Here is a 26878-nt window from a genome sequence, read left to right on the forward strand (position 1 = left end):
TTTGATGAGGAGTGGATTTTATGTATTATTTTTTGTGGATTAGTATTTCTTATAACATCGTTTGCAATTTGTTGTTGAAATAATTTTCAATTTATACATCTCTACACAGTTCTACGGTTTTTCTTTTAGTTTTAAAGTTATTTTTATGAATATATTTGTTTGGAATATCCTGTGATTAGTTTACCTTCATTTTGAATATTGCTAGTAGTGTTCTTCGTTTTATAATATTTGTGGTTAAGGTAAGTATGCAGAAGATAACGCTAATTCAAAGGCAAGACGATTTAACTGTTTCCAAAAGTATCTAGCAAGAACATCGTAAATATCGTCATGACTGAGTCATCAAAAATGGGTGCTCGAGTAACGAACCTCGTGTCCAAACCAGAAAACGACGAATCTGGTGATGATAAGTGCAAGAGCGTTCCAATGGCTTTTATAGAACCACCCATAATTGAAGTGGCCAAAGAACCGTTAGAAGTGAACAAGTGTCCCGAAAATACTATACTTACACCAGTCAGAAAGGAATTCGAGATTCCTCCACCACCGCCACCCACACCTGTACAGGAAAACTCTCCAAAGAAAAATACTGAAGATGTAAAATCAAATTCCTTACAGGAATTTAAAATTATGCAAAATGCTGAAGTTACAATAAAAATGTGGGACGAAGATTGCGCAAAAGTAGTTGGAAAATCTGCGTCAGAGGGATGTGAAGATGTAAGGGTAGGGGCGAAGGCTTCTGAAAATTTGACTAGTATTGATTCATCAGCATCAGAAAAGTCGACTGGAAACTCTGAAGGCGACCATTTCATTCCTTCAAAGGTAAGTTATACGTTTTACGCCATGAAAGGCGAATCATGCTTCCAACAAGAATATAGTTGTTATTGTGTATAATAATGGGATTTATAAAAACACCCCTTGCATTGGAGTTTGTACAATATTTATTTTAAAATGACTTTAGTCTATTTTACCCTATTTTTTTATTGAATAGATAGAAGTATCGCGATTAAAAAATAAAAATAATTTTGAAATATACGTCGATTTCCCAAACCGTGATGGAATTCAATTTCTTACATAACTCGTACTATATATCTTGTCGGGTCTACCTAAATTTCTAAATTTTTTTTAATTTTCTGTGCTACCGGTGTGCAGAGCAATGATAGTGAGATGTTGTCTCGCGTTCAATAACAAAATCCAGAATTTGTGTAAGTTTCAATTGATTTCTGAATAAACATGAACTGAATTTTATTTTACTGACAACACTTAACGATTTGCATTCACCAGTGCCAGCAAACTGTAAAATAATTCAATTAATTGTTATAATTTCTATTAATTTGGTTTTCTTGATTAAATTTATACTCGTATACATACATATGTACATACCTGGGCCATATTTCGTGACTAATAACTAAGATTTTTTATAGGGGTTATTTGTTATAGTTATTTATTTCAGATTCAGTTTTAGAGATGGGGTAGGAAATCAGGGGCTCTGAGAGCTTTGTTCTGCGCTTCCTGCTTTAAGTAATTTAAAATATTTCTAAATTTAATTGAAAGTTAAACACAGTCAGCTCGAATACGCCGGAGAACAATCATCAGTGCTGACGAGTAATGACAACAACAACAACAGTAACGTTTCCACGACAGTCGGATCTATGTTATTGGAATGACTTGTACTTATATCCGACCAAGGACACATTTCAGCAGCATCCCTTGTAGATATATGGGAAATGTTATGCTGCTACAGCTACAGCAACTATAAGTAACTTTCTTAAAGTCTTTCCTGCGGAAGTATATACATAGAGCTAAATCTACAGATAAACTACTGTGAGGAGTGCATGACCATTTTGAGATGTTTCGCCGTTTGTGTTAAAATCCTCATTAGTCATCGAGGGATTATCATACTCTAGAGTCATGTGATTACATTTAAAAGACGGAACACGGCAGATGGAACATGATGTATTGACTAGTGGGATGCGGAATCTACACTAATAGAAACTAAGCTCTTTCCTCCGGCAGTGGGTTCGCTCATCATGGAAGAAGAGTTTAGAAGAGGAGAACAGATGCTACGGGACTCTAAGTGGCACCACTGCTTAAATAACTTATAAACTTCATATAAATAAATTGAGAATGATTTACGTCTGATTGAAAACGGCAAAGTCAAATGCACCAAGAGGACCTGATGCACGTGCACATCTCAAAAAGAGAAAACGTCTAAGTTAGTATTGCCAAAGGAAAAGCAAACCCCAGAAATTGTAGCAGGCTAAAATTGGATTCCGATGACTTGCCTGGGAGGTGCCTCATCTCTAGGCAAGTGTCTGAAGGCCTGGTTCCTCGCTGTGAAGATTTGAGGGAGATATCAGGAGGCATCCCGTGGGGGTCCGTGGGGGATGGCATTATTTGGCAGGTTTGGAGTTTCCTCGACTTCGTGCCACTAGTGCCGGGTGACCGAATGGACGCTGCATAATTCAGATCGAACTATCGAATATTCATCATTTGACCTTCGTCCAGGTGGTACATAGGATCGTCGTGTAATGAGAGGGGGAAAGTTTTTTTTCCTCTGTTTTGAATTATGATTTCGAAATATTACTGACGCGTGTTGACCACCACACAGGTGCTCTGCGGACCACCTTTTCAGTCCCCGGGAAGGAGGGCTGACTTTTCAACATCGTCTGGTAACGTGGAATGGGTAACTGGTAACACTACTAGGCTAATCCTCTCATAGGGGCGGTTTTGGTTAAGCTCTCGATTTATCTGCGTGTGTTTTTGGAAGAAACTACTATAAATTTGTATTAATTCATTAGATTGTCCTGGAAATATGGTTGACTTCAACCCAATCAAGATTTTTTGGGTTTGGACCAAATGCGGGAAAAGAAACTCAAAACTATGTTGAATTACGAGAATCGATAGAAAAAGTATGGTACGAAGAAGTAGCAGGTGAATTACTGCGTGTTTTGTACAATTTCATGACTAGTAATCTTAGAAGTGTTGTAAAGTTAGGGGAGGCTCAGATAATTAAAATTACAGAGGGTGGCCAAATTATTATACTCAAATCATTTTTTTTAAATAGTGTGAAAAGAGGCATGAGGCATAACATATCATACATATGTTATAGGGTAGTAGTTATAATATTTTCAGTTTTGAATCATTACGTACACATCTTACAACACTGTACGTGATCTGGAATTACTTATGTTTTTGTTTTTTCTATTGTTTCATATTTGAAAGACGTTAGTGACAGTGTCTGTTCAAATTTCAAAGTGCAAGCTTCTTTTTGCGGGTGTGGTTTTTAAGAAAAAATAAATCTACAAGGTAAGTGCTAATGTTTTTTTATTTTGGGGTTATTATTGTGTTATATACTCATATTTTTTGATGATTTCTTGGTTTTTTATTTATTAATTGGGTTTTTATCGAAATCAATTGAAAATTTTGCCTTGTAGAGATGGGGAAGTATGCTGACCTCACACCAACTAAAAAAGCAAAAATTTCCACAATGTTGGAACTTGTGAATATACCCAGCGTCAAATAGCTGAGTTACTAAATGTTTCGCAGTCCAGCGTTCGAAATATTAAGAAAACATTGGACGCTAAGAAACCGAATAAAAGCACGGAAAATTTTGTTTGAGTATAATAATTTGGCCACCCTCTGAACATACACACTTTGAACATTGTTTTTATTTTTTATGTATATCTTATTGCAACAATAATTACTTTGCAATTAGTTTGGTTTACTTTTAGTTCGACAGTTTTTAAATAACCGAAGTTAAAAAAATTTGCTTTGATAATTTTTTATTATTGCTAATTAAGTATTTTTGTTGGTTTATTTGTTTCAGTACATTAGAATAGTATCCACGCCCTGGTACACAGCAAGTGCGACTGGGGCAAATTTATCGTAAAATAAGTACAGCCAGTCTAATAGAAGCGTGACCGGCAAAATTAAAAACTAAAAGAGTTGAAATGCTGCTAAATAACCGTATCATTTTCGTAATACGCGTTGTGCTATTTAGTTAGTTTTGTGAGAAATTAAGGTAGCGTACGTTGTACGATTCAAAGCAGTGTTCCGCACCCTAAAGGTCCAAAAATGTCACGTGCGCCTGGAGCAAAATAAATAAATGAAGAAGTCGAAGACGTTGATAAACAAATGGATGCAACATTATAACGAAGTTAGAAAGGTTGACCAAAGCAAGATCAGATCATAGATTTGCTTGTGGTAAAACAGAACTATCGTTGCGTGAATCTGAAAAAAGTTTAAGTAAAATATAGAATATAAAATACGTACAGATGACCCGAAACTCCAACTCACATTGAGAATAGACTTGTATGGGCTGGGCTAAAGCAAATTTAGAAGAGAATTGGGCCAACGTAATATTCACGGATGAATGTTCCTTTTAGGCGAATATTTGCATACGTCGGTTCGGGTGTACTGCTGATAATCGACAACTTCAACAAATTGTTAAGCATTCATTTAACGTTCATGTTTGGGGCTGCTTCTCCGAAAATCGATTTGGCTGTTTAATTATGTTTACCTCTCATTTAAGGGGGGAAGCTGGTCTAGAATTTTGAAAAAATCGAAAAATTTTTTTTTGTCTTAAAAGGTGCTTTAGGGTCTTAGAAATAATATACCAAATGAGGGATGCCAGCAAAAATGTGTTTAAATGCGTTTTTCTCGAAATCACTTTTTTTAAACTGGCCGAAGACATAACTCGAACAAATCTTTACCGATTCTTACGAAATTTTGACAATACATTCGAAATACCTTTCTCCGGAGACGTACGTAGGATTTTTTATTTATATTACATAGTTTTTTTTTTAATCAACAATTTTATGTCGTTCTTTATAGTGAAAATTGTAACTTTTTGTTCAAACGTGCACCATTTCGCGAAAAAACAAAATATCGAAAAAATCCTACGTACGTCTCTTTCTGTTGTTATATAGAAACTAAAAAAAATTTTATTTTTTGATCCAGGACAAAAATTAAGGAGTTTACGTCTTCGGCAATGGACCCACTAGAAAAAAAGGCGCCTTAGGAGAACTGCTGGACAGCGGCCATTTTGAAATTAATTCAGACGAAAAATTTTGTATTTGTACCATGAAAGCTATATTATTAAACCTATTTCACAGATTTTCGATTGATTCCTTTGTTGAGTCAAAATAAATTCATAAAATATGCCCATTTTTTGCGCTCTAGACCAGCTTCCTTCCCCCCTTAAATGCAGTAACGTAGAACCGACTGTCGTGGAAACGATGTTGGATTGGTCTTCACAGTCGCCTGTTATTAAGGGGGTAGTATGGTATTTTTTTTTTTTTCATTTTTTTTTTTTTTTTTTTTTAAATTATTCTATAACATCTTAAGATTATTGTGTGAAAGTTTGAAGTGCATTAGAGTAAAATTGACAAAGACACAAAGGATTAAGTATCTACCTCTCCAACCGGATTTCACGCTGTAAAAATCTTCACAAATCTTTAAACGCGTTTTTCTCACACTTGCCTTTTTTACGGTCGGTGTCCACTGTAGATTCATATCTACTGCACCGATTCTTTTCAAATTTGGTTTTTTTGTTTCTTTACTTTATTCACGAGGTAATGACGTCGAGTTTTTTTTTTTTAAATTTTGTCATATTTTAAAAGTTTTCAAGTTTTTTTTATGAAAAATCGGTGTTTTGACTTCAAAGCGCTTTAAAAAAAAAAAAAAAAAATTCGACGTTGTTACCTGCGAAACTTTATTAGCTGATGAAATCAATTTGGTTTTTTGATTTTAGTATATCCAGTAATGAGTTCTGAGGGACACCGCAATAAAACTTTTTTATGAGACGTCCGCGAAGATTCGCTGCCACCAACTCATTTCTTCATAAAAATCAATGAAAATTTCACACAATATTCTTCAAATATGACTTTATAATGAAGTAACTTTAAAATTTTGAATAAATCAACTGTGTCGAGCAAATTTGGCTGATTTGGAGTCGATTACATCCGCAACTTGGGCAGAAATTAATTCAAAGTATCACTAAAAGATGTGAAGCCAACAAATTTTTAGAGGTGTGCTCTTTAACAGACCTTTATTCGGCTCTGAGCGAATTTTACGGAATCAGCTAATGGGATCAGGTGGCCAAACTCGCGTAGCGGTTATCGCGCCAATTAAGAAGAAGAAAAAGCGATGGACTGACGTCACTTGGGATGTGTTTACGAAACAACTAAAATTGTGTTGGTGATATACGAAAAAAAATCATCTAATGACACTTCGTTGCCGTCTGAATAACGACTGATTGAACGTGTGTGAATATGTGTGAAATGATTGTGCAGAATTCGGCTGCCGAGTTTCCCCACACAATTTTCTTTTTCACCACAGTTAAAGAGCAAACCTTGTAGCCCGGCATGTGAAGGCACCCCGCACGACACTAACCACCTTTTCACATGCCCTTTACAACCTACTCATCTAACACCCTTCTCCCTCTGGACTCAACCTGTCGACACAGCATGTTTCCTGGGTCTACCTTTAGATGAGCCAGACGAAGACGACCGGTGATTTACCCTACACTGACGGGGTCTTCTATTACTGCTACAACAACAACAGCAGCGAACCTTGTAAATCTATCGTCCCTGATGTGAAGCTATTGTAGTTAATGGTGGTATTATACAGTTTATTGAATATATTGCATATAATAAATATTATAAGCTCAAGGTCACGCTTCTATCAGACATACCGTACATTTCCTGTAACACATTATTTTTTTTTTAATTGGAAACCTAAAACAAAAAAAGTTTGGTTTCCTATTTTAAACGATGAAAAAATTAAAAAAAAATTGTTTCTCATTTTAATTATAACATCCATAAACAACAACAAACATATTCCAGAAAAAATCAGGATAATAGTAACTACTATATCTTTAATCTCGTAAAGGGCAGTAATGGGCAACTTGAATTGTGATCTTGAGGCATGATGTATATCACCTTTTACTGTCAATCTCCCAACTTGAATCCTATCGGTAAAACTGTTAACCTCAACCAGAGACTACCTCATAGAATGGCAAGCCCTAGTGGATGGAAACGGAACAAAAAAAGTGGGTGATCTGGCTCTCCTAGAGGGAAAACTTTATACCAGTATTCATTGTCGCAAATTCAAAATAGTGAAAGCAGGGCTAATGATGAAGATGACTATAAAATTAATCAATTTCATTTAAAAATTAATCAAGTTCACTATAAAATTTATCCTACCTGTATTGTCGAAGGAATGTACGTTAAAGTTATTAGGCACATTTAAATTTAACTGAGGTTTCTATATTCATATACCGCACAATTGAAGTATCGCACAAAAAAAAGGAAAAAAAAAAATAAGAAATCGCACAAAAAGCTATCCAAAAAAAAAAAAAAACAAAAACCGCATACAAAAAAGTCCGCACAAAACAGGCTTGACTGTACTCTATTACAACTCCTAAGCAACATTGAAAGAAAATTATTTTTGTTCTCTAAAATTAAATTGTTTCTACTGCTTTTCTGTACGCAGTGTCACGAAATTTTTTTAGAACATTTTGTTTTTTGGCAATTATAAATTTTATAAAAAATTCTTATTCTACATAGAAATATTGACTTAGGTTTAATTTTACCTACAGTGTAACAAAAAGCATTAACGTAATATGTATTTGTACAAATCACTTTTTCGCCATCAGACTCAACCACTAGAAAAAGGCAAGGAGGCGGAGCCTCACACAAACAAATTGAATGCATTAGCGGAAACAGCACCTTCACAAAACAACGAAGAGTCGCTTAAATTTCCAATGGTACAAACAGAGTCAACGACTTCTTCATCAATTGCACCACCGCCAAGACTTGATTTAGTTGAATATAAGCCAGCATTTGTAATGTTCAAAAGGGAGCTCAGCGTTGCAGATGCACGTTCTGCAAGAGTTCAGCGATTAGTTGAGAGATGCATTAAAACGAATTCATCCGTGTATCCCAATGCAATACCCTTGCCACCGCCGTCACATTCAATTCAGAACACGGCCGTGAATGTGACTACGTATAATGATATTTGCTCAGGTGGCAAGCCAAGGAAATGTTTTAAAATGGACACACACAAATGCCATCATCAGCCCGAGGACGAAGTACTTCCATTGCAGATGCTACCCGCGCGTTCATCCACACCTTACACTCAACAGATCTTATCTTGTTCGACAGCTAGTTGTGATTTGGAACATATTAGCGAACATACTAGTCTTTTGAGTGAGTCTGACGACGAGAAAGCTCCAGTAGCATTCGAGCAGCGACAAAAACTTACGCAAACGCAACATAAATCCAATATGATTTCAATTTCAAAATCAGTACCCGTTATTAGCCTTCGTAATGACGGTACGAATGTTTGTAAATCAAAATCGTTGGAGAGATCACCACTTTTTACTCACTATAGTCGTGCAGCTTTGTTACATATTCGGAACAGTTTACAAAATATTTTAATCTCTCCACAAAAACAACATTTACCAACAAAACATAATAGTGTACCTAATATTGTGGATTGCGATGTAATCGAGTTAGAGGCACGCCTGCGTCGGCTTAATATTTGGAAGCCAACAAATAATCAAGAGGAAAATGGCGGTTGTCGTAAATACCAATGGTCGCGGTCGAACGACATGATGCCTGCTTTTTTAAAAAATAAAAACATAGTAGATGAGTCGATTATAAAGAGTCAGCCACCACAGCCTGAACTTAAGGTAAGCTATTTTTATCTTTTCATAGATGTATAAGTGCGATTTCGTTTATATCTTCCTAACTCCTGAGATAAATAGAAATAAACGCATTTTTGCTAAGATTTATTTATATTTAACACTACAGGGTCCGGTATTCGCAGTGTAAACAATTAAAAATGCCATAAATTTAGTTTGGAAAATTATTTTTATTCAATTCACAGTAAAAAATGTGTGAAAATAATACAAAAATTAAGAATCAATTTACTTTAGCTCGATGTGGCCACCTTTTGTCTTGTCTATGGCCTTGAGACGGTCCTGAGACGAATCGCAAATTGCCCGAATGTGACTTGCAGGTATTTTGGCCCACTCGCGGACAATGGCTTTGTCAGCGTCTCGAGACTGGTGAATCTTTTAGTTCGAGCCTTATTCTCCGAAATGGCCCAAAGTGAATAATCCATCGGACTCGGTGCCGAGTTCTGTTGAAATGTCCAGGTCTGAGGTCTGCCACCGACATGTTTGTCTGCCCACGGCTTTAAGGGGTTATACGCAGTTATGAAGCAAATAAAAGACGGGTTGTCAAGGATTTATCCTGAAGAAACTTCAGAATATTTTAATTTGAAAATTTTTGGCGGTTATAAAAGCATCCTTCAAGAACGTAACAAAATTTTTTATTTATGAAAATGTTGATTATAGAGCGCGCTGCAGGCGATTTCTGGAACCTCCTTTAAAAAAAGACGATTTACGGTGTACATCGTAACTCAGGATTGGATTATCTGAAATCAAAAAACCAAACAAGTTTTGTTAATATATTAGATTATCTAGTAATTAATCGTTCGGCTAATCAAAATAGTGAATTTTCACAAAATGGCAGCTTTTAAAAGAAATGATTTCGATTTTTACGTTAAAATTTGGCCGTAAATTGATTATAAAATGGAAAATAAGTATCAGATTTACAAAAGGAACGATTAATTACTAGAAAATGTATCTTTAAAGATTGAGTTAAAACGGTTGACCGATCAAACAAGCCGTTTTCGAGATATCGTGTACACCGACTTGAAAAATGCCGTTTTGAAAAAAACACGTTTAAAGTTTCAATACCTACCTTAAAACGTGCCGAGGCATCTCTACATATTTAGGTAGAACTCCGAAAGTATTGCTTAGATCTACTTCAAATTTCGTGCGTATACTTTTGAATATATGTACATTACAAAAATGCAATAAAAAAAAAATCGATTTTTTTGAAAGTCATAACTGCGTATAACCCCTTAAAGCAACCTCCAGAATACTTTCCCTATAATATTTCGCATTTACCTTGACGCCAGGCTCGATGAAACCGATTGGAAAGCGCCCATCTGCGGTTACAGCAGCCCAAACCATTACCTATGGCGGGTGCTGAGTCTTGGCGTTCAATCGATGACTCAAAATTTCGTATGAACGGTCGGTAAAATAAACCCTATCGTTTTGAGAGTTTATGAATTGCTCAATTTGAAAAAATTTCTTGTCAGAAAACACAACGTTCGGAAATTGACCGTTTTTGGCAATCCTTCGCTCTCTCAAGTCTGACTTGTTGCTTTTTTCGTGTGAGATCATGCTCCTTTTGTATCTTGTAAGGCTTGACTTTGAGATCATTTTTCAGTATGCAGCGGATGCTACGGCCAGATATTTTAAGTTCTTTCGCCATTTGATTGGCACTTCGTCGGGGATTTCGCACAAATTGCTTCTTCTCTTTTTGAACAATTTCACATGACGTTGCAGTCTTTTGATGACCACCTCCATGACGTTTCGCGATGTTTCCAGTATCATTGTAACGAGTAATGGTGCCATAAAAAAAAAACTTTATATACTTTAAGGTGCTCGAGCACGAACAATCGCTGGTTCTGATTTTCCAGCCAAATATAATGCAATCACCCTTACGTTTGAAATCCATTTCTGATTTTCTTTTTTCGGGTTTACTCCCGGCAAAATGCTCTGCGCGCTTGTAAACAATACTGTCTGTCATTTAGCCAAGTAACACACAGCTGATGCACCGGCACCAGCGCGAGCGTTCTGAAGTGCCGGACCCTGTATACTCATACAGACAGTGCTTACTGATCAAATTAGGACCGATGCTGATTTTTGAGTTTGTAGCAATAATTCTTTAAACTAAGGATTTTTAGTTTGCTGCAAAAACTCACTTCATAGGTCCTGAACCTTTCTGCGCGGAAAATAACAGCAAAACATGTTCTACGCGACTGCCTAGCAGTGGCATGGCGCAGACTTATAGATCCATACCTGCTGGTAGAAATTAAGCCTACAGCAGTTTTAGGATTTATTAATGGCCTAAAACTGTTTGAGTAGGCTACTTGGCTGCACAATATATCTTTTTAGGTCGCAGTGCACAAATAGCCGTTTATAATAATAATCTTTAGTGATGAATCTTGTTGCGAAGCGGTAACCATAGCAAACACTTTCATTCGTAGAAGGCAAGGTGAACGGTATTCAGATGATTGTGTTGTTCCTTATATTAAATATTTGCTGATAATTTGAAGCTGCATTACATCGGAAGGCCCTGGTCTAATATATTTCGTTGAATGAACGTAGAAACGTAGATATTTGGAGCAATGACCTGCAATTGAGAACAACAATGCTAATTGCGTTGCCAGTATGCTTCAGTAAAGTTCTGGAATCTGTCTGTGGTCAGATAAAATATCAGATATATTACAATATATTAGACCTTTTTTGTAAGAATTTGGTGGAAGATGCCCAATCTAATAAACTGATGGTCTTTTATTTTCACTTTATTAGCTTTTGATGGTAGAAGTTGTAATAATCGGTCATAATTCGATGAGTAAGCACTGTATGTACATACATACACCTGTGCTCGAAAAAATAGCAGTGGCTTATAACAAACAATTTTTTTTTTATTTTAATAACTCCTAATGAAAATGTTGAATTCAAGATGATATACTTAAGGGGACAGTTACTGTAAACGGCCATATTTTCCCTGATTTTCATTATAATTATTTAAAATGAAGAAGTCAATATATTTTTTTCAAAATTGGCATACAGTTTATTAATACATTAAAAATTTGTTTTCTATTTTAATCATTTAAAATGGCGCATGTACACTCAATTCGCGGAATATTATGCTTAAAAAAATCGAATTTTCCTACTATTTTTGCTTCGAAAAAAATTTCGAAAACTTGAAAGTTCACATAGAAAGTATATATATATATAATTGGCGCGTACACCCTTTTTGGGTGTTTGGCCGGAGGAGCTCGGCTCGAATTGTCGTACACGATAGCTCGGAAAGATAATGACCGATCTCCCTGACATTTTGCACACATCTCTTTTATGCGGCCGCCGTAGCCGAATGGGTTGGTGCGTGACTGCCATTCGGAATTCACAGAGAGAACGTCGGTTCGAATCTCGGTGAAACACCAAAATTAAGAAAAAGATTTTTCTAATAGCGGTCGCCCCTCGGCAGGTAATCCATTTGTGGAACAACAACAAGACGCACACCACAAATAGCAGGAGGAGCTCGGCCAAACACCAATTATTTATTTATTTTTTTAAGCGCATTCTTTGAATAATTTTATGCTTATCTGCCGGACGCTATGGCATCTTAAGGGCATGCCCGCAGCTATAGTTAAACTTTTTAAGGTCTGCCGTGAAGAAAAAAAAAACTTAAAAAACTTCACATTGGGCTATGCCTGAGTGTATCCCACAGGACAACCGCTTCAACCTACGCTAACCTAAAAGACTTACATTTTTACTAGGCGAAAATTGTAAGTTTTTGTTTTCATAAATAAATTGGTATTGCCTTGTTTTTGCATATGACTATATATAATATTTTCTTTATTTCTATTAGAATGCATTTAGGTTTTTCTATATAGAAATTACTCATTGAATTTTGCTTTTTTTTTATTACGGTATTTAGGACTCTGCAGTTATTACAAACCAGCGTCGTATTGGCAGCGGCAGATTACCCAGAGTTAAATGGGCAAATACAGTTGCGTCGGAAAATTCTCAATCCACCTACGAGAAAGAAAGCTCAAATAAACAAGTACATAATGATATATCAAGTAAGCTAAGACTTCTCAAACTCTTTGAGACAAGTAAGGTTGATAATATGCGTAATGAGAAGACATCGTTTAGACCGGTGTTAAATACACTGGCTGCATTTGCAAAGAATTCTGATCGTTCAGAGACACCATTACCACCCGCTTCCAATGCCAATTATGTGAAGCGTGTCACTTCAGGTTTTTTAGTAGTTTCGAATCCAAAGGATCGTTTTAAAGAAGATAACGAACGGCATAAATATAATAATCACAACGAAGAGCCGGAATGGTTTAGCTGTGGGCCTACGTCACGTTTAGATACAATTGAGTTGTGTGGCTTCGATGATGATGAAGATCAGCACGGCAAGAAAAGCGATATTAAGGATAATGATAATGAGATATCAAACGATAATGATGACACTAAGGAGAATCGCAACGAAAATGCAAATATGGTAAGTTATATACATACATAAAGGGGTTTTTAATAAGAGATGTTATTTTGATATTCAAAGAAAAATGCTATTTTTTAATACAAAAGATCGGATGTTTATTTCATTATAAAGAGGAAGGTATGCCGTTAATAGTGGAAAATAACATCAGGCAAATGACCACCACGACCACGCTTGCAGGGCAATATGCTTTTCATGAAATTTTCCATAACCGAATTGCAAAGTGGCCTCCCTATGTCCTCGATAGCCTCACGAATTCCATCTTTGAGGTCTTGAATCGACCCTGGGATGTTGGCGTAGACCTTCTCTTTCACGTGGCCCCAAAAAAAAAAAGTCACAAGGTGTTAAATCACAAGATCTCGGTGGCCAATTGTGATTACCTCTTCGAGCGATAACACGGTCCGGAAACGTTTCCCGTAAAAGATCAATGGTTTCGTTGCTTGTGTGGCACGTAGCGCCGTCTTGTTTAAAATAAACATTGCCCATATAAATACCATCCAATTCCGGCCATAAAAATCGTTAATCATCTCTCGATAGCGCAATCTATGCACCTGTAACACCTGTTATTGGAAAGCCCTTTACATTCCCTATTTCTGATTTGTGGCCGATGGGTAGAACTAAAAAAATTAACCAGTTGATTGAAAATTAAAAATTTGATCATATTTGCATATACAGTTGCAACAAATAGTAGTACTAAAAAAAATGCTCATACTGTAGACGAATTTCAATAAAAAAATTCGAAAGTGAAATCTGACAATGGGATAGTTAAATATTACTAATCTTTTAATTTTTATCTTTTTTAGCTGGTTTCAAAAACTAATACAACAGCACGAAGCGGAAATGAAAAGCCGACGAATTCTGATAAAGAAAATACCAAATATCTGCAAGATAGTATTGCTACGCAAGAAGAAAGGAAATCGATATCCTTTCAGTATGATCAATTTTCAGGATCCTCGACAAAACATACCCATCAACAACAACACCAGCACGGTGGTGGTAGTGACAGTAATGGGCATCATAGTCCTAGCGGCCACTCTAGATTTATACCATTTTTCGCGGCGGGTGGCAAAAAAGGTCATGAGCGTGTTGATAAAAATGGTTCATCAACATCGTTAAATGAGTTCTTCCAGCAGGCTCTAAATGCACAAAAACCAAGTGAACAACAACAACAAAAACCTGCATTAAATTCAAATGTTAATCCCACTTTAGGCGATATGCCTTTGGTAGACGAATTGGAAGCTAAATGGCGCCGCAATTCCTTGACTGATCGCATTAAAAATAATAATAATAATGAAGATAAAAATAATAACAATATTAATAAATACAAACATTTTAGCTATAAACACAGCCAAGATAAAATACAAGACTCAAATAATAATTTGTTACAAAATTCAGATAGTTTCAAGCAATTATTGGGACAATTGCAGAGCAACAACAACAACAACAATAGTAATAATAACAATAACAAACCTGTTCAAAATAAGCAATCAACAACACATACTTCAAAGATAACTGGCAAAGGCGATGGTCAAAATTCAGCGATAACCCAACAACAGTCACAAAATCAATTTTGTAATGAAAACATCTCTAACTTTATACTTAAACAGCAGCAATATCAACAACAACAACAACAACTGTTGCTTGCGAATTTACATATGAAAGCAATTTTGAGTCGTCCGGAAGCGCAATATCTACTATTGGGATTAGCTAAAGGTGGGTAGTTAAAAACTAAAGTGGACAGGAAACTTTAGGTTATCGTATCATACATATACGTACACCTGTGCCATATATATATATATATGTACATATATCAATCTAGCTCTATCTACGAATCTATATATATATTGTATATATATGTTTATTTGAACCGTTTATTCGTTTGTTCTTATATGGAAACACCTGTGTGTTTTGACTGTTTATTTTTATTATATTTTTTGTTTTATAAAAAACTAGCTGTACCCGGCGCGCATTGTTACACCTAAAATAAATTTAAGAAAAATAACTTTAAAGAAAAAGCAGGCGGCATGTCTGGCAAACCTCGTCTTTTGCAAAATTTCCATCCGATGCATCCCGTTGTAGTTGTACACCCATGTTCGTTTTCAAAGTCAATTTCTGTAAGCGACGCCATAGAACTGATGATTTAAGACACGCATTAAGTTCATCAGCGGGTGTTGAACGTGGTGATTTTCGACAAGTACTGCCCATTATTATTTGTTGAAAATCACCAGACAATAAAATGAGTGCGCCACCGAAGATCCGTCTGTTTCCTCTCAAATCTCGCAGTGTACGATCAAGCGCTTCCAATGCTTTCTTGTGAGACATTGTACATTCGTCCCATATGATAATTTGACACGTTGGGAGTACTTTTCCCATTCCAAAATTTTTGCTGATGTTGTATGTTGGTGCCTCAGTGTTTTGCAAATTCAACGGCAGTTTCAATGCTGAATGCGCTGTTCGTCCGCCATCCAAAAGAGTTGCCGCAATTCTAGATAATGCAATAGCCAGTGCAATATTATTTTGTGATCGTATGGTTGCCAAAATTAGTGAAAGAAGAAAAGTCTTGCCTGTACCACCGGGCGCATCTACGGAAAACAGTCCACCGCTTTGTTCTGTGATTGCACGCATAATTCTGTCAAACGCAATGCGTTGTTCTGGAATCAACTGCAGACATCTATGAACATGTCATATTCGTTTCCTCTGTGTAAAAATACATGGTCATACTAATTTTTATGACAATCGGTTGAACAGAGCAGAAGTTGGTACTCTGCAGCGCCACCTGGTGGCGAGTGGCATCAGGGAGCATATTCTACAAACCTTCTCCGTGGAAAAATACATATATATACCAACTTTTATAATAATCGGTCCAGCAGTTTTTGAGTTCATCGATGACACACAGACAAACACTCATTTTTATATATAAAGAGACTTTCAACTTTTGAATTGTGTTCCGGGCGAAGCTGTTACCAATTAGTAAAATATTTCGAGTATTTAACCAGAAACTTGTTTCAATAGTTTGGAGATTTGTCAAAGATTGTAGATTACCAGGTTTGGCCTTTAGCTATGATGAAAACGAAATGGAGTGCGTAAACTTCGGCCGCCACGACACCGGGTACTCGCAGGGATGATAGATTACCAGGTTTGCTATTTAGCTATTGTGAAAATAAAAATTGTGACCACGTTCATGTGCGTGATGTGCACGGTCATTTCACATGTATTCACACTCTCGTCCAATAAGTCGTTGCTCAGATGCCAACGAAGAGTCATTGGTTGATTTTTTTTTTTGTATATTACCAGCACAATCTCAGTTTTTTCGCAAACAAACTGCAGCCATGACCTTGGTTACGTCAGCCAATCAGCTGATTCTTTCAAATTCGTTAAGAGCCGATTTGGATTATGTTAACTTTTAGCTGTTGACAAGGCATCTCGCAGATCACACTAATCTCTTGTCGAAGAGGGCTGGAAACGCTAATGTATTAATTTTGATATTTTTTGGTTCTTTACAATAAAAATGTATTATTTCAACATTACATTTTTTTATTCAATACTTCTTTACCGCCTTTCTAGTCTTTGTTCCTCAAATTTATTAGACATCTCTGTTAATGTATAACTGAAGATTTAGAAGTCTGTGAGACCCCATGCCCGAAAAAGAACTGCCCATTCTTAAAGGTTAACATGATTGAAAAAAGGAAGTCTGCTCCTTGTTTGTGTTATTTTTTTCAGCTATTTCTTCTGGAGCACATCATATACGTATTCAGAAGTTCCTAATTTTTAAAAGATTTAAATTCAGAAAAAAAAGATATATATTACATCTATTTTATGTTATTAGCCACATACTAGTCTTAATTATAAATGAAGATTGAAAAAAATTAATATTTAAATAAAATTAAAAAAAAACATATTCGACATTTTTTCGTTCCTAATTTTAGGCGAGATATCGAAACACGGTCTACTAGTTCAACTATCCAACCCACGTTTGCCTCAGCGCGATCGCGAGGCCATAACTGCAGTACTAACTTTTACCTCTACACAGCAGACACACCCGTTGCAAACGCAATTTTCTCATACCCATGCTCAGCATCAGTCTTATTCAAGCCAGCAATCTTCACAACAGCACCCGTTTGAAGCATTCTCTAATAGTTTGGTTCTAAATCAGTTACAAAATCTACAAAATTATGCAATAATGCAACAAACATTGGCCGCACAACAACAGCATCAACATCAACAACAAAGTAATATTCAACGTTATCCATTTTCATTACAACCCATGACAACAGAAGAATTACAGAATCACACCAAATCGATAATGCAAAATGCATTGGCGAAGCGAAAATTCGAAGAGCAACAATCGAACATATTGGGCATGCAAAAGATATTGCAATTGAATGCAGTAGCTACGGCTGCTGCTGCTGCTGTTGCAGTTACAGCAAATAAGCAACAGCAACAGCATCAGCAGCAACAGCAACAGCATCAGCTAGCAACTCAAAGTCGCTTAAGTGGCGCCGGCATGCCAACAGCAACAACATCTACCGCCAATCACGGTAGTCAAGTTAATCGAACCATAGTCGGTAGTAGCAGTAGACGACTGCAAGCATTGCAGAATCTATTTAACGATTCCAATGGTATGGTGGACTCTGTGGAAGCAGTATCGTCTAAAACTGGCCTCACAAATGGTGTGCATCCTTCAAAATCGCAATCAAGTCATAGTGGCGCTGGCGTCTATCGGAATATGAATTATAGCAACGTCAATACTATACAGGCAGCTCCGCGACGACGATCATTTTCAAGCAAATTTACAAATAGTGGAAACTCATCGGTGCCACCCTCTCATATCAAATCTAATACCTCAGATAGCGAATTCCAGCAGCAACAATCGTCATCAGTCGATAATAATCACAGAGAAACTCGCAATCGTTGTCATTACAATACCAAAAATGATACTAACACCAACTGGGGTGGAGTAGGAAATGGGTTTGGCATAGATCAGATTCAGCAACAAACGCCGATACTCTCAACTGGATTAGGTGAGTTTTGCACTTTTGTACGGCACATTTGTATCTACATTGTATAAAAAACGTCTTAAACATCTATTTATAATGTGATGGTATCTCACATGAAACTAACCACCTCTTCACATACTTACCCCTCGTAAACCCATTCATACAACACCTCTTTCCATTCGGCTCTGCCATATCGATCCTGTCGAAACTGCCTGAGCTATACAACGACCGATAACTTCTCTGTACTTGGCAGGGTTTTTATGGTAGACCTGCCACAACAATATAAGATTTCATTGAAGAAAATTGGAGCGCGCAAGAAAAAATAAAACAAAAGAAATACAGAAATAAAAATTGTATAAGAAATTTTTTATGTGATTGTGTTTATAAATATTTCCTTAATGTGAGCTTTAAGGATAGAGCCGATAAACTACCATATTTCTAATTTTAAAGTGCCCCTTTGCTCAACTATCTGACAAAGATAAATGACAGATATGGTGTAAAATTAATTTAGGATCATTAAGGATAGTGGATTGAAGTTGACGAAGAATAAAAAAACTAATTTCACTTAAAAGCTCACATAATTTTATTTTTGCCTAAATAATTTTCAACTAACCTGCATTTATTGCGAGCGCCTACGTTTTTTCGATTTAAATTTTCCAAGTATTTTTTGGAGCTAATAAAAATTCACAATCACAAGTTTCAGGGAAATCTTTATATGGTTAAGAATTTCTGGGTCTTGGAAAAAAGATTAACCATTTTTAGTCCGATTTAAAAAGGCGATTAATTTTGCATACTAATTTCAAACAGGTTAGTTTTGAATTATAACAATTTTCCAGCAAACGAACAAACATTAAGATCGCTCGAACTTTGATATTAAATTGAATGAGTTTAAATGGTACTGATACAATTTTTTATACGGATTCGATGCCATTTCGCGCAAATGGCTAACGCAGCTTGGATGAGCGAGCGAAGCTCCTTTCGTGGATCAAAGATCCTCAGAAAATGGCAGTTTGATGCGATTTTTTTTAAATTTTCTCTAAAAATGCTGTTTTAAACGCCATTTCGACCGGACTTGTTGTGGCCGGAAATTGAAGGCATGCACTTGGACGATCTTTGGCTCCAGCAGAATGGCGCACCTTGCCACACAGCCCATGCAATAATCGATCTGTTGCGCACCAAGTTCGGAAAGCGTGTCATCAGCTGTCTCGGCGATGTCAATTCGTAATTTGGGGCTGCGATTTGACGCCATTAGACAGTTTTTGTGGGATGCCGTGAATTACCGATCTTATGCGATAAATCCATGATCAATTCAGGCCCTTAGGGCGAATATTGAACGAGGCATTCAAGAAATAGAGCGAGAAAGCATCATCAAGGCCTTGGAAAACTGGATTAACTGGATGCGCTGCTTTGAAGCTAGCCGAGTTAACTACTTTTGCGAGCTTAACTCCCAATCCTTAATTAAAAGGCGAGAATACCTACAACCCATACAAAATTTCTCCCGAAATTCGAGATTATAAAATAATCTTAGATTATAAAAATACTCTTTTCCCCTGTGGTTTCTGTGTTATCGATAATTATTATTAGGGGAACATCAATGTACGCCAGCAAAGAATCGTGGTTTGTAGACATAATTCTGATAACATTTTTGTTAGATAATATTAATTATCTATTCATATAACAGAAAAAAGCGTATGTCTATAGACGCATTGACCGGTCATTGCCTTATAAAATGTAATATCGAATTTGGCATGCGTATTGCTGCCATAATTTTTTGTTAACCTCAGTAGACGTCGTTCACGGATTTCCTTCAACTGCCTATTACTAGCAGCCTTTTGTGCAATTAAATGAACTATTGCTTCTCATTGCCTTTTCTTTACTTACACAAAACAAAAACTCTAAAATATTACATAAAATAAATTTCTATGTAGAAAAACCTTTCCAAACAGTCTACAGCTGATTGTCAATTTTGCAGCTAATTTGCCATATGTGAACCGGTAGATTATTTTTCTGGATTTATTGGTAATCACTTCATATGTGAACGTACTTTTAGACGCATGAATGAAATCGTATTTCATAAATAATGCGATATTTGCGCGTTGGAAAAAATGAGATTTTTGTTAATTGTTTTGAATTTTTAAAAAGAAACCACTACATACACCACTCTATAGCTGTTGCCCAAAATAGCTGAGAAAAATAGAAACGCAGCTATAAATGAATTTTGTTTTTATTTATTCTTAAAGCTTGCATACTGATTGCATTTTCAGATCGGATTACGAACGCATGCACATATTTATAATATATTAAATAAGTGAAACTGAATTATTACATAGTAGGATTTAACACTTTGGCTATACATATAATATCACCTGTGCTATCTTCTTCAATATAAACGACAAAGGGGCGATCCACATGAAATTTTTCATATTTAGATTGACGCATTTTTGAGTCTGCCGTTCCTTTACCATTTCCATCAAAATTGATCGTAGTTATATGGAAAATATTCACCTTATCAACTAGTTCGCCAAATGTGAACTGTAGATCTACATCAAATCTATGGTTGGATGGCTTTCGAATATTTTCTTCAAGGTTCGTTTTGAAGAAGAACTTGAATTTTGGTAACAAGACATTCACCCGTGACTCCTCCATCATCCACTGCATACGCTTCAGCTGCTCATGTCCTAGATTATTGAGCAATTCGTCAACACCTTGTTTAGTGTGTGGTAAAAGTATATACATTGATAAGTTACTGCTATATGGTAGACGTAATACTTTGGCATCCAAGATTTGCGAATCTAGGTAGTCGAAATAATCAGTAGTTTCCACAGATGGCACTTTTATTATATTTTTTGGTGTAACGTAAAATGTTCCATTCACACTATATTTGAAATTTACTTGTAAAGTCTCGTTGAAGTGAAATATATTAATAATTAGAACTTTCAAATCGTTTAATTTGGATTCTGATGTAAAAATTCTGGAGAATTTCTGATCTGTAGTGCGGTTTCCCCAGTCATTGATAGCTTTGAGCACTTTGGTTTTTTTGTTAAAAGAAATTTCTTGGATTTTGCCATGGTAAAACAATTCTAAATGTTCGGGGTTTCTTAGTTTTTTTCTAGATTCGATAAGAATTATGCCTTGTCCTGGCGTCTGGCTGTTGGTGTTACCCAAACGTAAATCTATTTTTGGAGGTGCCTTAAGTAGTGATATTAGATCTTTGGGCGATACCACAATATTATTTGTGGCGTTTAGTAGTATTTTCGTAGTGTCTAATAGATGCCACGAAATAAGGTTATCACGGCTATTGACAGGAGGATCATCTTCCAATCCGTACACGAATCCAGTAAAAAATAATGTATACAAAACCACCGCGAAGTATTTGCACCCGTATGCATTTCGTTTTGTTGTCATGTTTCGAGTAAAAAATATTGTATACGTATTTCGATTCAATCAGTGTGTGTTGCTTATCAATTACATACTTTATTCATAAGAAATGCAACCGCGAGTACCGCACCGGCCGCTTTGAGATGAAATTCGCAATTAATTTATATAAAATTGTTCAGGTTATCTGGGGTATTTAATCTCGAAGCGTTCAGCGTCCGTATTGCTGTCTTGCTGTAAGAGCAGCATGGCTAAAATGACATTTTTTTTTATGAAAATCTACTAATTTTTACTCCCAGTATTGTATTGAAGGCGACCACCGTAACCGAATGGGTTGGTGCGTGACTACATTGCGGGGAGTGCGTAGGTTCGAATCTCCGTTCATGAAACAGTAAAATGATAGAAATTTTGTTCTATAGCAGTCGCCCCTCGGCAGGCAATGACAAACCTCCGAGTGTATTTCTGCCATGAAAAAGCTTCTCATAAAAACAATTTGCCGTTCGGAGTCGGCTTAAAACTGTCGGTTCTCCTATTTGTGGAACGACATCCAAACGCACACCACAAATACGAGGAAGAGCTCGGCCCAACATTATGGATTAATCATCTATAAATCCACCAAACTAATCTGCCCGTTCACATATGGATTACCTGCAAAATTGTCAATAAGCTGTCAACACTGCTTTGAGAGGTTTTTCTTCATAGAAATTATTTTGGTGGAATATTTCGGTATTTTTCTTCTTTAATTATTATTAACGATATGAAGAAAATACAAGGGGAAGGAATAGCTAATTTAATTGCGCAATTGGCTGATATTAATAAACAGTTGGTGGAAATCCGTATGCGACGTTTACTGAGGTTGCAAAAAATTATGGCAGCAATTCACATGGGATATTAATAATAATTATGTTTACCTGTTTGACCTGTTTTCTTTGCCGGCATCCCTTTCATTTAGTTTTTAATGTGATGTTTCTCCTTATATTCGTAATAATAGTTATCGATAACGCAGAAAACACAGGGTTGTATGTCAAAAAGTATCGTTATTATCTAGGATTATTTTATAATCTCAGATTTTGGGAGAGAAATTTTGTATAAGAAATCGCGCTTTTTAATTACGGATTTTGAGTTAAGCGCGAAAAAGTAGATCATCTACTTATATGTGAACGTATATAACACGCCAATTTTTTTATATTATTTATTATTGTGCAGAAGTAGTAGGGCATTAGAATTTATAGTTTAAAAAAAATTAAGAAGGTAAATATGCATTTGTTTCTTTAGTTGAAAAAAAAAAACAGTTTGTATTCATAGTCGGACTCAATGATCCAGATTTACTCACGGTATTAGTTTTATATCAGAGTTTTAGGTATTCTTTGCAAATGCTTTCCATTGGAACACATTTCTTTAGCTGATCTCCTCCAATTAGTGTTGTTCGTTATGAAGATTCCGAACGACAGATGGTTTCTTATAAGGAAAAACCTTTTCTATCATCTTGTTTTTATTTCATACCCGTCAAAATGGGTTTCGAACCAGGTATTACTGAGCGGTAGTCAAGCACAGATCCCTATTCGGCTACAACGGCTAACGCAACAACATTAATTTTCTTTTATTTCCAATGCAATCGAAAATCACATATAGATGGCGCTAGTTAGAAAATTATGAATTTCAAACTCTGTCAACTACGTATTTTCACAATTTCGACCTCTGCTCTTTTGTTGCTCTTTTATGCAACGAAAAATAATAAACAAAGTATTTTCACCTTGTAAAATATAAAGAAATTATAATAGCCCCGTGTGCGGATATAACAAATACCTTCAATTTTCTTCAGTATTCTTTCGCTTCTCAATTTGTGGCAACGCCAGTATAAATTGTCTTCCATCCAAAACAGCTGTTCAATCAGATAAAATAACCTCAATATTTTACTCATAGATGACATTTTAGTGGCGGCTTTAAACATTTCTAGTATGTCAAAGTGGTTATTTAACAATTGTTTGTGGCCAATGGAATACTAAAAACATTTTAAATAATATTTAAGAAATAATAGTGCTATGCGTATACGTCGTCCACGTGGTGTTACAGTGCAGCAATTAATGGTAGTTACTGCAGTGGGTTTCCTTGGTGGTGTCTACATTTGGAAGCCTCTTATACTGAAATTTCGGTCAGAAAACAACCAACAGAAAGAGGAGAGTGTAAAGGAATCTGCCTTGCCTGTTTCTTCTAAAGCAGTGCCAACAAACTTAGTTGCGGAAACCGTTAAATAGATAAAAAAAAGCTAAAGTAAGCCTTGTGTCACCCTTATACATACATACATACATATGACTGATTATTGCATCAACTAATTATGCGCTTCAAGTATTAGACAACTGCTTGGAACAAATCACTGTTTCGTTTTTAAATCGAATACAAATCTTAATATTATGAAAGTACAAATGTTTCTAATTAATCCAGAGCAGGGAATTTCGCTAGTTATTAACCCAAAGAGCAAATAGGTTCTTCTAAACTTGTCTCTAAGAAAAGGATACTTAAGTATGGTGCTTAAGTCAGGGGAAGAAAATTCAAAGCGTCCTCAGCAAGTTCAGTAAATCTCCCTCATACTGATTCTTCTTTTTCTTGATTGGGGCGATAACTGCTTAAGCGATTCTGAGCCGAGTTTAACAAAGCCGCTATTCGTTTATTTTTCGTGCGGACCAGTGCCAGTTGGGATCGCCAAGTGAAGCCAAGTTTTTCACCTGATCTTTCCAACACAGAGAAGATCTTCCTCTTCCTCTGCTACCTCCAGCTGGTAACGCATCGAATGCTTTCAGAACCGGAGCGTTTGTATCCAATCGGATGACATAATCCAGCTGCTGGATCCTTATTCGCTCTGCTATTCTCCAAAACTGAGGATGATCATCACTTTGGTTGTAAAGAGCCTGTGCTTCAATTAATTCGAAGTTTGCGGTTGCAATATTAATTATTTACACGTCCATGGAATAAGTTTTTCTGACATTAGTTAATTTACCATCTTTCAAAAATTCACATGGGGAATGAGAATAATAATAATAATCTGGAAGATGATAAAACCACATAGCATATCTTGTGCAACTGTATTGCCATGGCAAAGGCGAGACTGCATATTTTTCACGGAGATTAAATGGTTCCGAATGAAATCAATAATGCTCCTGTTGCAGATATTTTGAAATTTGTCCGCAAGGCATAAAATTCACTAAAGAATTTAGCTTTCAACCAATTTCCAGTCTAAGGCAGGGACCATCTAGGTTAAATAGAACCTAATTCAAGTCAGTAGGACTAGTAGATATTAACTACTTTTATAAAAGGTACAAGGTGAAGTCCAAAATAAACAAGACTGAGCTAAAATAGAAACTACAGGTGTTTTGTTCTGATAACTTCGAGTTTATTCAAAATAGCCCCCTCTGACCTCGACACACTATTTTGCGCGATCTAAAAGCTTTTCGAAAGAGTGTTTCAGCTCAATGACTGGAGTGTCCTTCAGAATGTCGATACAAGCCCTTTGGATGACCTCTACGGACGCAAATCATTTTCCTTTCATGACCAAATGCATTTTTCCGAATAGGTAGAAGTCACAAAAAGCCATATCAAGTGAATACGGTGAGTGATTGATGGTTAAAATGCAATTTCTAGTCAAAAAATCAGTCACAAGAGCGGATCGATGAATCCGAATTCGACAAATGCGATGCAACAAACGCTTCAAAACGCCAAGATAGAAAATTGCATTGACGGTTTGGCCCGCTGGCACGAACTCCTTGTGGACAATTCACTTGGAAACGTAAAAACAAATGAGTATGGACTTGATTTTTTTAATCCTCCAAACGCGATTTTTTGAAGGGTGGCTCGTCTGGGGCCTTCCATTCGGCACTTTGACGCTTAGTTTCAGGTAGCACCACGTTTCATCACCAGTTACAATGTTGTAAATGAAGTTCTCGTCTTTTCTCGCTTCTTTAGTGAGGTTTTTCGAAAGTTGAATTCTGAGCAATTTTTGGTCCTCGGTTAACTTGTGGGGAATAAAACGTAAACCGTAAACCCAAATGATCAGTCAAAATGCGATAAATCGATGTTTTGAAGAGTTTTCGGTGATTACTAATTTTAGGCGGCCCGTATATTTATTGCCATTTATGCCCTCACAATCATCTCTGAAACGTGTAAACCACTCATGAACTCTGGCACGAGATAGACAATCATGGCTATAAACTGTTTTCATCAATTCAAATGTTTCGGCAATCGTTTTACCGATTTTTAAAACAAAATTTGATATTAGCTGTTTGTTCGAAACTCATTTTTGTACCGATGACACAGACATATTGACACTTTAGACGAAGTTATTCGCTCTCTCTGAACCGAATGTCACCAAGCTTTCACTGGGAGTCAGCTAGGGCTGTAACTTCCAATCAACTAACTCATTAAAAAGATAGCGCCATCAAAAACGTTTTTATGACGCCAGTCTAGTTTATTTTGGACTTCACCTTGTAGTAGGTTACAAAATATCTTTTAGGCCGAAGTGTCGGCCATTGGGCACACTATGGACACTAAATGATTATTATCCTGTGTATATAAACATGGATGTAAATGAATAATTAAATAAATTGTTTTTTTTTTCAGATGACGTCCACTAATATATATCGCGCGTTGAAAAATTCGCCAGTAGGCATTATGGCTGCAGGCATATTTTCGACATTAGCCATTATGGGCACATATCGTTTTGCTATCAAACCGTGGTTGGATCGTAGACGTCGTGAAGAGGCCGAAGCTTATGCCGAATACATCTTTCAACAAGAGCAATCACACGAAACAGATTTGAAACAATAAAAAATATATTTACCCATAGTCCGCATCAGATCCACATTAGTATAATTTAAATAATTGTATGTGAGGCTTATAATCAATTTCCCATTGTTTTCAAATGCAAATTATGTTACACACGACACACACGCACTTACACATGCATGTTAAAGAAACTGTAATTTATTTGCGTTTGTGGCACTTGGAAATATACAAAGATTTATGGCCATGTTCAATTTAAACTTATCTTTATTAACCGTAATTTTGCGGAGGTGTAGCCGTAAAAAACAAATATGCATAGAGAATATTGTAATTTATCATCAAAAAACAAAAAAAAAAATTAAAACGCTGAAAGTTAAAAAACACTGTATCAGTGACAAGAAATGAAATTGATTTTGTTCTTTTTATTGTTAAAAAAATTTTTAGTTTCTTCCATTTATTGAATTTTTGAAACACTAAATGAATTCAGCAATATTTTAATATTTTTACTTGTCGAAATGAAATAAAAAAAAAAAATGAATGAAACTAAGAAAAACGGAAATAATGTATCATTGAATT

At 36.0% G+C, this 26878-nt stretch overlaps 3 protein-coding genes across 3 annotated transcripts; 1 reads left to right on the plus strand and 2 right to left on the minus strand.

The window, feature by feature from the left end:
• LOC128865282 (protein cup) lies at window positions 1-26693 on the plus strand. The gene is made up of 7 exons (XM_054105451.1): window positions 1-239; window positions 299-816; window positions 7655-8692; window positions 12588-13160; window positions 13961-14870; window positions 17084-18178; window positions 26141-26693. Exons 2-7 carry the CDS (start codon window positions 328-330, stop codon window positions 26152-26154), a joined length of 4119 nt encoding a protein of 1372 aa, XP_053961426.1. The 5' UTR covers window positions 1-239; window positions 299-327; the 3' UTR covers window positions 26155-26693.
• On the minus strand, window positions 14896-15818 carry LOC128865284 (ATP-dependent DNA helicase PIF7-like). The gene is made up of 2 exons (XM_054105454.1): window positions 15195-15818; window positions 14896-15135 (listed from the first exon to the last, which is right to left on the minus strand). The coding sequence occupies exons 1-2, from the start codon at window positions 15780-15782 to the stop codon at window positions 15130-15132; spliced, it is 594 nt and encodes a 197-aa protein (XP_053961429.1). The 5' UTR covers window positions 15783-15818; the 3' UTR covers window positions 14896-15129.
• LOC128865283 (serine protease inhibitor 27A) lies at window positions 20361-21736 on the minus strand. Its single transcript, XM_054105452.1, has one exon. The coding sequence runs from the start codon at window positions 21557-21559 to the stop codon at window positions 20477-20479; it is 1083 nt and encodes a 360-aa protein (XP_053961427.1). The 5' UTR covers window positions 21560-21736; the 3' UTR covers window positions 20361-20476.
• Window positions 26694-26878: the final 185 nt, after the last annotated feature.

Source organism: Anastrepha ludens, chromosome 5 (assembly GCF_028408465.1).
Source record: "Anastrepha ludens isolate Willacy chromosome 5, idAnaLude1.1, whole genome shotgun sequence".
Lineage (NCBI taxonomy): Eukaryota > Metazoa > Arthropoda > Insecta > Diptera > Tephritidae > Anastrepha > Anastrepha ludens.